This window comes from Pseudonaja textilis, chromosome 1, assembly GCF_049901715.1.
Source record: "Pseudonaja textilis isolate UNSWEBS1 chromosome 1, rPseTex1.2, whole genome shotgun sequence".
NCBI classification, from domain to species: Eukaryota; Metazoa; Chordata; class Lepidosauria; order Squamata; family Elapidae; genus Pseudonaja; species Pseudonaja textilis.
In genome coordinates, this window is record NC_141990.1 from 133,483,321 (window position 1) to 133,496,030 (window position 12,710).

General features: G+C 37.9%; 1 protein-coding gene across 1 annotated transcript; it reads right to left on the minus strand.

Annotated features, from left to right (window-relative positions):
* Positions 1-2,721: 2,721 nt before the first annotated feature.
* ODC1 (ornithine decarboxylase 1) lies at positions 2,722-11,731 on the minus strand. The gene is made up of 11 exons (XM_026695287.2): positions 11,497-11,731; positions 8,634-8,784; positions 8,352-8,525; positions 8,090-8,262; positions 7,677-7,811; positions 7,493-7,574; positions 7,147-7,230; positions 6,186-6,348; positions 4,921-5,033; positions 3,714-3,928; positions 2,722-3,201 (listed from the first exon to the last, which is right to left on the minus strand). The coding sequence occupies exons 2-11, from the start codon at positions 8,733-8,735 to the stop codon at positions 3,060-3,062; spliced, it is 1,383 nt and encodes a 460-aa protein (XP_026551072.1). The 5' UTR covers positions 8,736-8,784; positions 11,497-11,731; the 3' UTR covers positions 2,722-3,059.
* Positions 11,732-12,710: the final 979 nt, after the last annotated feature.

Genomic DNA, 12,710 nt, shown 5'->3' on the forward strand with positions numbered 1-12,710 from the left:
AAAGAAACTGTTGAAGTGGATGGAATGTCCATGGATCTGGGCTGCTAAACTCCGGATAACCACCAGACACAAAAAGTAGTTTTCTACTGCCACATACTGGTCATTTAGTTTTTTGCACTTCAAATCCAATAGTGATTAATATTAATTATTCAATGTGTATTACTTATTATCCTGAATTTTGCATATATGAGCACTATTCACACAGCAAGCTTAACCCAGGTTAATTAACCCAATCAACTGGAACAGGAAAATGTGCTGAACTACAGCTGTGCTCATAAGTTTACATACCCTGGCAGAATTTATGGTTGGCCATTTTTCAGAGAATATGAATGATAACACAAAACTTTTCTTTCACTCATGGTTGATGGTTGGCTGAAGCCATTTATTATCAGTCAACTGTGTTTACTTGTTTTATATCATAATGACAACAGAAACTACCCAAATGACCCAGATCAAATTTACATACCCTGGTGATTTTGGCCTGATAACATGCACACAGGTTGACACAAAGGGTTTTGAATAGCTATTAAAGGTAACCATCCTCACCCGTGATCTGTTTGTTTGTAATTAGTGTTTGTGTATAAAAGGTCACTGAGTTCCTGGACTCCTGACAGATCCTTGCATCTTTCATCCAGTGCTGCACTGATGTTTCTGGCTTGAGTCATGGGGAAAGCAAAAGAATTGTCAAAGGATCTGCAGGAAAAGGTAGTTGAACTGTATAAAACAGGAAAGGGATATAAAAAGATATCCAAGGAATTAGGAATGCCAATCAGCAGTGTTCAAACACTAATCAAGAAGTGGAAAATGAGGGATTCTGTTGAAACCAAACCACGGTCAGGTAGGCCAACTAAAATTTCAGCCACAACTGCCAGGAAAATTGTTCAGGATGCAAAGAAAAGCCCACAAATAACTCCAGGTGAAATAAAGGACTCTCTGAAAACATGTGGTGTGGCTGTTTCAAGATGCACAATAAGGAGGCACTGGAAGAAAGATGGGCTGCATGGTCGAGTCACCAGAAGAAAACCATTACTACACAAATGCCACAAAGTATCCTGCTTACAATACACCAAACAGCACAGGGACAAGCCGCAAACCTTCTGGCACAGTCATTTGAAGTGATGAGACCAAAATTGAGCTTTTGGGCCACAACCATTAACACTACATTTGGAGGAGTCAACAAGGCCTATAATAAAAAGTACACAATCCCTACTGTGAAACACGGAGGTAGATCGCTGTTTTGGGTATGTGTGAGCTACAAAGGCACAAGAAATTTGGTTAGAATTGATGGCAAGATGCAGTATGTTATCAAAAGATAACATACCAAAAGAGGAAAGTTTGCATTCATCAGCCCGGAAGTTGCGCCTGGGACATACTTGGACATTCCAACATGACAATGATCCTAAATACAAGGCCAAGCCGACCTTATTCCGCTACAGCAGAATAATGTGAAGGTTCTGGAGTGGCCATTTCAGTCTCCTGACCTCAATATCGAGCCACTCTGGGGAGATCTCAAACATGCAGTTCATGCAAGACAACCCGAGAATTTACAGGAAGTGGAAGCTTTTTGCCAGGAAGAATGGGCAGCTTTACCATCTGAGAAGATAGAGCCTCATCCACACATACCACAAAAGGCTTCAAGCTGGCGTTGATGTTAAAGGAGTTAGGGGTTATGGTTACACCATATTAAGAACTGGGGTATGTAAACTTTTGATCAGGGTCATTTGGGTAGTTTCTGTTGTCATTATGATTTAAAAAGAGTAAACACAGTTGATTCATAATAAATGGCTTCAACCAACCACTAACCATGAGTGAAAGAAAAGTTTTTGTGTTATCATTCATATTCTCTGAAAAATGACCAAGAAATCATAAATTCTGCCAGGGTATGTAAACTTATGAGCACAACTGTATAAGCTAACTACCCAACGTGTTATGTCACAAGTTAGTCAATCACATTTCAGTTGAGAATGCAGTGCAAGTCACTTTGTCTTGTTGTTTTGTTCTTCTCCCTTTTAAATAAATCCCAATATTAAAACAAGAGCTTTCACTGAATTAGAAGCATTTTTATCCTATGGACTAATGACTAATGGGTTAGCACTGATATTACCTAGTTCGGGTAATGAACTGTCAGCAAGAAACCAACCAAGCTCAGAGAGCACCAAGGACCGCCCATGGATTAATGAGTTTGCATTAGTTTCAGATCTTGAGCTAATTACCATGTCTGGCTAAGAGGAGACCCCGCAAGGCCTCTCCTATTTCTAGTAATCCTCTAGTAATTATAGAAATGGGCAAGACAATTGGAACTGGTCTAGGAGAGTCCTACTTATTTCAGTTTTCAAATTTAAAATAACAGTAGCAAAACTCAAACACACCATTCAAAATATTAACATTCTGTTTTTAAATAGGGGCCTTTAAAAACGGTTTTGGAAAGTAATCTAAGAGTAATATCACTTAACACTGATCATCTAAGGTGCTAAAGCTGCATGGTCCAATGTGTGCAACCAGGCTGTGTTGGGCAGGGTGGAAGTTGAAGAGTGGAAACAAGTTCCTTTCCCAGAGGCCTTCTGATTCACATCCTGAAAAGATGCTGATTTATGTATATTGTAGTTTTCAGCTTAATGCAAGTTTAAAGTCAGTATGCAGTACTTTCTATATAAATCCAACAAAGGCATGACAACGGAGGATCTTGACATCTACTCAGTCCAGTTCACAACCAAAAAGGAATTACTTTTCTAATAATAGACTTTATTGAAAAACAATTAGGTCACAATAATATATGCAGACCATTCTGCCAAATATACAAGCTACAAATGCTTGCTTGACAGTCAAAGTTCAGTTTTAGTAGCATACTTGAGAAATGAATAGAAATCCATATAAAACAATATTCAGTTTCCATAGGAACACACAGATAAATGTGACCTCCCCTTCTACTTACCTATCTTGTTACATTTACACATACCCTAAGCTTTTCAAACATTTAAAAATTCTAGGAAGAATTAAGTTAATGGTCCCCAGTGTCCTATAAAAATTCATCCCTAAACTTGCACATTAGCTAACAGTATCTATACGTTAATGCTTGTTGAAGTACAAGCTGCTGGATGGTGTTCAATTCCACTTTCCCAGGCACAAGAGAGTGGCAAAGGGACATCCTGGTCCTCTACTTCTGCTTGAAATCCTTGCTTCTTTATCCGCTCCATCAACTGCCTAACATGTGGGGGACGGGAGGGAGAAAAACAAGAGATCAGTACAAATCTAAAAATCAACATCAAATAAGCTACAATAATTTTCTAAATACACAAATTAACCCTCAGTAGCTATTTAAAGAATGAAAAGATGGCACAGATGCCTATTTTGGTAACATCATTTCAGTTGCTCCACAAAATAGTGAATCTTGAGTTAAGTACTGCTTTGCCCATGTCATTCAATTCTTCCAAGACATCAGATTCTCTGCAGTCACAAGGAGCTTTATTTTGCAAAATCTTGGTTTTCTAAAGTTTTTGTGAGTGTGTGTGTCTTATACAATTTTGCTACACAGAGGGAGGAAGGCTTGTGAGAAATCAGTTCTAAACAAAGGCACTATACCTTATAAAAAACCCAAACTATCTGTCCTCCAGCATTTTTCAAAGCAGGTTTATTCACAGCTCATTCAAATAAAATTAAAGAGACTCCATTGCACTTTCTAGAGAATGAAAAGCATAAATAGCAAGAGTACTAACCATGCTGTCCTTGACATTACATAGTGTATTGTTGGCCTCTGAAATCCATTGAAGGTAGAAGCGGCTGCCACAGTATAGGCTCCCATGTTTTCAAACAACATCCAATCTCCAACCTGAAGTTCTGGTAGACCACAACGCTCAACAATACGATCAAGGCCATCACAAGTTGGTCCCCATATACTAGAAGAATAGATTCTCTCATCCAACTTAGATCTCTGAAAGAAATTAAACACAAAATCAAGTTGTATAAAGATCAATACAGGATAAAATATTGAAAGACTACTTTGATATACAGAGGAACAGAAATCAAGAAATAATCAAACCATTTATATGCAAATGGAATGTAGTATCTTTGCAGACTTACTCAGAAAACATTTTATAGCCCTCATGGCAGATAACAAGATGGATATTAATTTTAATAATCAAGACATGCCCAACAACAGCCAGGCTTTCTCCTCAAGCTGTCTTCTAAATGGTAAGATGATTTCAAAGTAAGATTAAGGAAAACCAGCTGGTCAGAACCCATTTTTTGTTAGGTTATAAGCTAATTAGGGGAAGTGTGTAGACTATGTGGTGTTCATAACTGAGTATATTGTAGAAGCTTCTCCATCCTACAGCTGAATAATTTGTCACCTTTTGCCTATTTCACTACCTGTCTTTTCTATACTAGGAAATATTTTAGGAATCAAGGAACTACAACACAACTTTGGCTAACTGTATAATTATTAATTTTGATATAAACCTCTTTGCTAGCTTTAGTTGGAATGTCATGTTGATTACCAATGTGTATCTCTAATTAGTTGTCTTGGACTTTGTTAATGTAACAACTAATTTAGGTTTTGATTCAATATACTTTTCAAATTGTTCTACAGCATTGTTGAGATCCAGTAATTATCCCTGGTAATTATCCCAGGGATAAAAACCCCGAGGGGAAAAAAGTAAGTCATCTATTATTTTCCCCCTTCTAAGACAAAACATAAAAAAATCAGCTTAGTATAGATTTTGAACTTTGCTTTCGTCCACTGCATCATGCTAAAATAAGAAATGTATACAGTAATTACAGTTTTCCTGAGTGATTTCTCATTTTCTTTTCCTGGAAAGGAGATACATTACTGAACAGAATCTGGAGTTACTAAGCTGTCTGTTCAACACCTGTTGCCTAAAGCTATATTCCAATAGACATGTTATATAAATATGTATTATGTACCTTTTGCAAAACTGGCTTAACATGAGCATGATCATACAAGATGCAATTAAATGATCCATATACTCCATCGTTAACATAATACATAAGAGTTTTTTCATTCAGTTCGTCTTCATCTATTTGGAGAAAAAGTGAACATTTTTATTACAGATAGAAATTCCAATTCTGAACATTCTGCCATATTTTCATTTATTTAAAAAAAAATCAAGGATAGTACTAAATCAATATTGTTAAGCCTTTGCATACAGGTAGTCCTTGAATTACGGCCACAATTGAGCTAACAATTTATGTTGCCAAGCAAGACAGTTAAATGAATTTTGACCCATTTTACAACCTTTCTTGCCACAGTTGTTTAAGTTAGTTTCAGCTATACTAACTTAAAAGTGAATCTGGCTTCCCCGTTGACTTTGCTTGTCAGAAGGTCCAAATGATTCTGGGACACTATGATTCTGGGACACTATGTCCATCAATAAATATGAACTACTTGCCAAGCACCCAAATTTTGATCACAAAACCATGGGGGTGTTGCAAGGATTATAAATGTGAAAAATGGGCATAAGTTACTTTTTTCAGTGCCACTGTAACTTTGAATAGCAACTGCATGAACTGTGACAACCTGTACTTTTTCACATATGCAAAGTTTTATCAATCACACAGGAAAAAAAAGATGGTAGGCCTGCATTAAGAGCAATTGCAAAATACCACAATCATTAAAATGGGGTGGGTGGGTCTGAAAACAGGTAAAGGGTAGATAGGAAAAAGGTATCTTGATAGCTCATTTCTTGATTCACTCTGCAGGGTGAACAAGAGGTCTTTATAGGGAAAGAGGGATAGCAATACCAACATTTTTACAGAGTTATGTTTTTGTATACTTCTGGGAAAAATAATCCTAAATAATAGCAAAAAGAAAAGTTTCTTAAAGTGGTGAAAGTTAATATATTCTTGTTAATGTGAATTCCACAGCAAACATAATTCAACCTCTTTCATATTAAACCAAAAATCAGGAAACATACATTGTGCTGGAATGCACCAGCTAGGCTTTAAATGACACTGGGCCCTCCTAATTCCAATGCAGCAAAGAATGAATTGAGAGAATACTAATACCAGGTCTTTAATATAACTGATTATTTTTCTCTCCTCCTGGCTCCCAGGTTTCAGAGAAGTTTTTATTTCTTTCTGCCTTAACTATAAAATTTCTAATCACAGAATTTGAAGTTTTAACTGGAATTTATTCTTCCAGCTATAAAAAATTCTAGATCATTACATACCATCAGATCCAGTCTGTTCCTTTATTACAATCTTCTTTGCTATTATGTTAACAGCTAGTGTAAAAGCTGATGCAACATAGTATCTGCCAGGTTCAGCAATAATTTTCACCCCAGAATCAGGAGGAAAATACTTGTCCAAAGCTGGATTAATTACATTGGTTATCTTAAAAGTGAATCAGAGAGAAAAATAAATTATAATCAGTTCTTACATTAAAATATATTTTTTCTGTATCTTTACATTTTAGCTAGCCTTTTCCATTGAACTTTTATTCCAAAAGATTGGAAAATAAGGACCAAATGATAGGATATATGGAAAACTTGTATACGTTGAAAGAAGTTTTATGTTCTTTTTTAGGGAAAATGTAGACTAGGAAAATACTTATGTGTTTAGAACAGAGGTTGAAACAATAATAGGTCACATATCCATTTGTTCATGACTTTGTTTTAAAGCTTTCTCATATTCAGTAAATTTCCAGATCGTTACGTTTGTAATATGTTTTTATGCATCTGTTTCAGCTATACATGTTCTTTCATGTTTGATTGCTCAGATAAACTTAAATGGCAAAAATGGTTTTATCATCCTTTTCCTCAGATACATTAAAACTCAGATTTCCACATTAAAATATCTGTCTTAATCTAACCAATTCAAGGCTTCCAGTTTGATATTTAATAACAAAAATGTTACTGTAATACATGTAGACCATTCCTGAGAACACATTTTTTCATAACTGGCTATACCACTGCTTTAAAATACAGGAATTCAAGATTATACAATAAAAGCCTAGTATTTGATTTTATCATACATCAACTTGGTTTTAGTTTTAAAGCTATGCTATTAACACTAGATATGCTTGAAAAGAGAAGCAGAATCAAGATGGCTATGGAACAGAATTATGAAAGTTTCTTATGAATCAAAAGTAATAACTATGTGTACATGCTGTGTGGTTTAAAATAGTCATACCTCTTCAAACTTAAGCTTTACATCTTCAGAGCCAGGAAAGCCACCGCCAATATCAAGCAAATACATGTTGAAACCAAGTTCAGCCTAAAATACAGAAGTATTGATTTAATAAGATTCCTACAATACCAGTCAATTTTACTACCCTTGTATACTAATGGTTCTATAAATACCAGAAGTTGTTAACTAAGCAAGAGTTGCTTTAAACAAGAAATTTAGCTGATTCAAGTTATTAATCTAACCAATTCATAAAGAATGCTAATTACATTTTAATATTTTGCATTCAACAATTGAGATAGAAACTTTCTAAGAATTTTGTTAATGCTCAAATAAATTAGATTCTACTTACCCCCATATCAAAAACACATCGTGCATCAGAAATAGCTTGCACAAAAGTCTCAGGATCTGTACAGCCACTTCCAACATGGAAACTTGGGGGGTGGGGAGGAGAGAGAGAAAGAATTGGTAGAGTTTAGCCAATTTTTAAAATGAAGATAATGGAGAGAAATATTTTTCCAATGTTATTCACTCACCTGACTCCAATAATATGCAAGTCAAGTTCTTTTGCTCGCTCAAGCAACAACCTGCTGTTTTTTAGTGTGGCTCCAAATTTAACACTCAGGCGACAAACTGCTTTTGAGTCATCTGTTGCAATTCGCAGGACCAGCCTAAATAAGTTTAAAATTCACAAAGAAAAAGAACTCTGAAAAAGTAAGCATAGGCATTTGTACGTTTAAGAAAACTTTTTAAAGAAAAAAAAAATCTCTCAAGCATTTTAAGGAAAATAGCAAAGCCTTTTTGCGAAACAAGTTATACCATATATTTTTCTTTTCCCTAAAATGTTGCATAAAACAGTCCAATTCACAAACTAGTAATTTTATCTCAGCTCTTTAATTACCTATATAGACCAACAAACAGAAAACTATTTGCTTGCAAGTTATCTTACTTTGCTTTGGGGTGGGCTCTTGCAATTTTCATAAGTTCAACTTCACTATCAAAAGTCATCATTTGTACACCGTTATTTGCAGCATGCTTAATTTGAGAGACTTGCTTGCATGGATTTGCATATATTATACGTTCCGGGGGCACTCCAGCACTTTGGACCAGTTGTATTTCAGTCTAGAAGAGAATAAATAATTTTACATGCTCATACATAAAACCTCAGATTCAATAAACCAAAGATTAATCATTTAAAATTAGCCACTTACCTTACTGGCACAATCAAATCCTGCCCCAAGACTAGCCAGAGTCTTCACTATAGCAATGCTGTCATTGCATTTGACAGCATAGAATGGAAAAATTCTAGGAAGGGCTTTGTACCACCGTAAGTGTTTTTTCAGCACATCTCCCAGGTCAGCAATATAAAAAGCATCTTTATCATCCTAAGGACAAAGACAAGATTCATAATCGAACATACAATTGCCAACTGTTGACATTATGAATAGCTCCAGGCATTTTTTAAAAAAATGTTAATTAACTAATATACTCACTGAAGAAGAAACTTCATTTATTTTTTGGTCTACAATATCCTTTGCAGTAAAGCCTTCATCAAGAAAACTAAAATTGAATTCTTCAGCACTAAAGCTGTTCATCTTGTTCAATATTCAATTACACCACCAAATTGATTTTCAATGGAACAAACTGTAAACAAAAAAATATTTTTTTTAAATTCATTATCTGAGTCAGCCAAGTGAAATAAGAACTACATGAACTTGGTGATACATTTTTTTATAGTTCAACTATGATGCACTTTGACTCAACATCAGAACAAGTAGATGTAAAAATAGAATGCTAATCACAGTCTATTTATTTGTGCTCATTACTCTGAAACACCATGTATATAGTCTGATAAGCATTAAGGGGAAAGTCTTGGTACAATTAGTTTTAGTAACATGCCAAATTACTAACAATACACAATAGCCAAAAACAAAATCATAACATGGAATTGAAGTGACCTGTGAAATAGTTGCATCATGAAAATTCTGAAACTGTTACAAATGCCTAGTTTTGCCATCTCCTGGCCCCTTAACAGGATTGCAGAAATTTTCTATAGATAATTTTAAAAAATTAAGGTAACTGGGAGAATGTGGATGTTTTTATATCAGTGAAAACCAGGTGGAATGTGATAAATTATCTCCATACTTGAAACTAAATGAGTGTGAACTATTCAGAATATAGATATGTTCTGAACAAAACTCAGTCTTATAAAACTACTTGTCAAATGCAGAATTCTTGAAATCCCAAAAACTTACTGAGAAAGTATGTTAGAAAATTTTCAAAATGTATTTTTGCTGTCTTCTTTGCACTGAACTAAAGCAGCTATTTTTTAAAAATGCATTGTAATTTTCCAACCCTTCACCTACATCTTGAAACTGTGTGTGTGTGTGTATTTTTACACACACACACACACACACACACACACACACACACAGACAGAGACTGTATTTAATGTTTTATTATTTCTTCATAAGTAATAATGCCTCTCCCTTAAATTCTACAAGGCTGCAATCCTTAATAATCCTGGGAGCAAGTGCACCATTATGGTTTCAAAATCCATACTGTAACCGTAAAATTTTCACAAGACCTAGAATACACTGAGTGTATTATTGTTCATTACAGAACCTCATAAATAGCAAGCAAATTCAGCTGAGCTTTTACCACAGTACATTAACATGAATGTTTAAGAAAATATGCTACTCTAATTCTTCATAGTAGCACTATCTTTATTGTAAGCAAATTCTTCTTGTAATCATAAAATACATTTATGTCCCAGAATTTCTTTAGAATGCCAAATAGTATCTTATATTTATGTGATTATTATTATTTTTTTTGTGACACTGTCCTGCAACTGCAGGGTCGACTTTTTTCAACTGAGCGTTGGTCCATGGTTGCAACAGGAACTGACCAACTTGTTGCCCAAGCTCATGTAGTGGGTTGAAACTCGCTCAAAGTTACCAGCTGGCTTTCATTCCTAAGGTGGAAGTAGAAGTCTCATGGTCCCCAAAATCACCCAGCTGATTCTCCTGGTTTCTAAGCCCAGCAACCTTAACCACTACTAGATCAAACTGTCTTTCCTTGATAACTTGTTTGCTCAAACGCTCTAAATAAAAGCAGCTGTTAGTTAGTTTCCTAAACTAACATTCAGGTATGTCATCATTTTCCAGGAATAACTATCCTCATAAGGCTGCAAAAACTAGGCTAGTCCTCTCCTGCCTTAGGGCCATGTCTGCCTCTCACCAACCATATGGTAGTTTAAAGAACCTTAGGATGACCAAGCAATCCCAACTCCACCCCAGCTTCTCCTTACGTGGCAAGGGACAACTCCGAAGCGGAGGATGGAGCAGGAGGTCAAGAAAAACGGTGCCACAGCTGCAATATGCATTTTTTTAGGACGACAGTAAACAAACAAACAGACAAGTCTGGCAGCCAACAACATCCGGTTCTAAGCGGCTTCTGAAGCCATTCTGTGTTTGGGAAGCAGAAATCAATAACATCGTTTTCCGTTGCCTTTTCCAAGACGATGCCCCTTTACCAACAGCTTACGCAGACAAACTAGGTGTTCTAGTGACGTTTCTCAACATTTTCTCCCCACCATTTCAATACTTTCCAGAGCTTTATATTATGCTATTATATATTATATATATGTGTGTGTGTGTGTGTGTGTGTGTAATATATACATATACATATACATACATATACATATACATATATATATATATACACACACACACACACACACACATATACACATACATACATATATAATGAATCGCTGCAGCGAAACCGCAAAGGAGCCGCCGCCGCAGTCTTTTTTTTCCCCCTCTCCTTCATTCCCTTTTCCTCTTTTCCCGCCCCTCCGAACCTAGCGGGGAAACGAGGCTGAGCCAGCACGCCCCTACGAGAGAGTCAGGCACATCTCTCCCCCACCGTCCGAAACCTTGTCCCGTTCCCCACCCCACCCCACCCCACCCCTGTCGGCCGTACAGCCAAACCACCGCAATGGGGTAAAGGGCCTGACCCGCTGGGGAAAGGCTGCATGTTTTTTAAAAAATGGGTCTAAGTAAAAAGCTAGCCAAAAAAAAAAAAAGAGAGAGATAGAGAGGCAGGCTTTGGTCCTGATTATTATTATTTTACCATTGGACCCTGAAATGAATGTAGGGGACGGGAATGGAGAATTCAAGGACACCATTGCGGCAGAACCCCCCCCCCCCAAAAAACGTGTAAATTATTTCCCCTGTGGCTCCTTTCCGTGCCGTCTCGTTACCCCCGTCCCTCCACCAGCCCGGCCTCTGCTTTTCCCTTCCGCCACCCCATCCACGTGGCCGCCTTCTCTGCCCGGCCTCTTCCCCTCACCTCAGGCAACAGCGGTCCCTTTTCGATGGCGGCGGCGGCGGCAGCCTATTTCACCCTGCGCGGCAGCTGCTGAGAGGCCAAACGGGCGAACCTTACAGCGCCCCCCTCAACGCCTCGCGGGCTGGGCCCTGAATAAAACCGGCGAGAACGAGCCCGGCGCCGCTGTTGGTGCTGCCGCGCAGGTGAGCGGCTATTGCCGCTGAGAACCTCCCAACGTCTCCGCCTGACAAAGCCCGGCAAGCGCCGCAGAGCCTCTATTTATAGGCCCGGCCTGGTTACTATGACAACACACCAGCTCAAACCAGCCCCGATCGGCTGCGACCGGGCCGCCGCGTTCGCCAACTGCTATTATGACGTCGGGGCAGAGGTGGCGAATGTGTCGTGTGGCCGAAAGGAGATTCTCCCCCCCTCTCTCTCTCTCACACACACACACGCACACTTTTTTCTTCTTCTCCCGAGACAACGTAAAGAAGGGAGAATTTTGCTTCCGGCCCAGATTAAAACGTCCACACGTGCGGCGTTAGTGACAGGAAAGGTTATACACCACGTAAAGCTTACAAACCCCGAGAAAGGCAGTTAGAGCTTCTGGGTTGTTTCTTTTTTATTGACACACAATAGTATCCGTCTTTTCCTCAGCTAATTATTATTTATTCCGATTTATACATTCGCGATTCTGGGCTGCTTCCAATTAAAGCATAAACCATGCCAACCCCAACCCCTCAAAACAGCCATTCGACGGATGCAACACGCTAAAATGCCGGCCGGTTTGACACATTTGGTCAAACCTACTTTTGTTCAGCCTAAATTACGCAACAAGTCCGCCTGGACGGAGAGTAGTGGCCGGCGTTTAAATGAATTCTGATGAAGGCACAGACGACATTTCACTCTTTCAAATATAAAGCTTATAGGCGGCTATCTTTGGAGAGAAAATAGAGAAAACAGGATTTAAACCCATCTCCCTCCGTCCGTCCCCAATTCATATTTCCCTGCCTTTGCCTCCACGTGGATGTTTCTGTCACTTACAGTCGAGAATCGGAAGTCTGAGCCAAAAATCCTCAAGGCTGGATCTCTTGGGATCAATTTCCTCTTTCCCCTCCAGTTGAATCTTTCAGCCACGCATTTCTTAAGTCAGTGATTTTACCTATTGAACCTCAACATTTAAAAAGGCAGGAGGAAGTAAACGTGTAAATTAATACTCAAACGTCCCAAGGTCA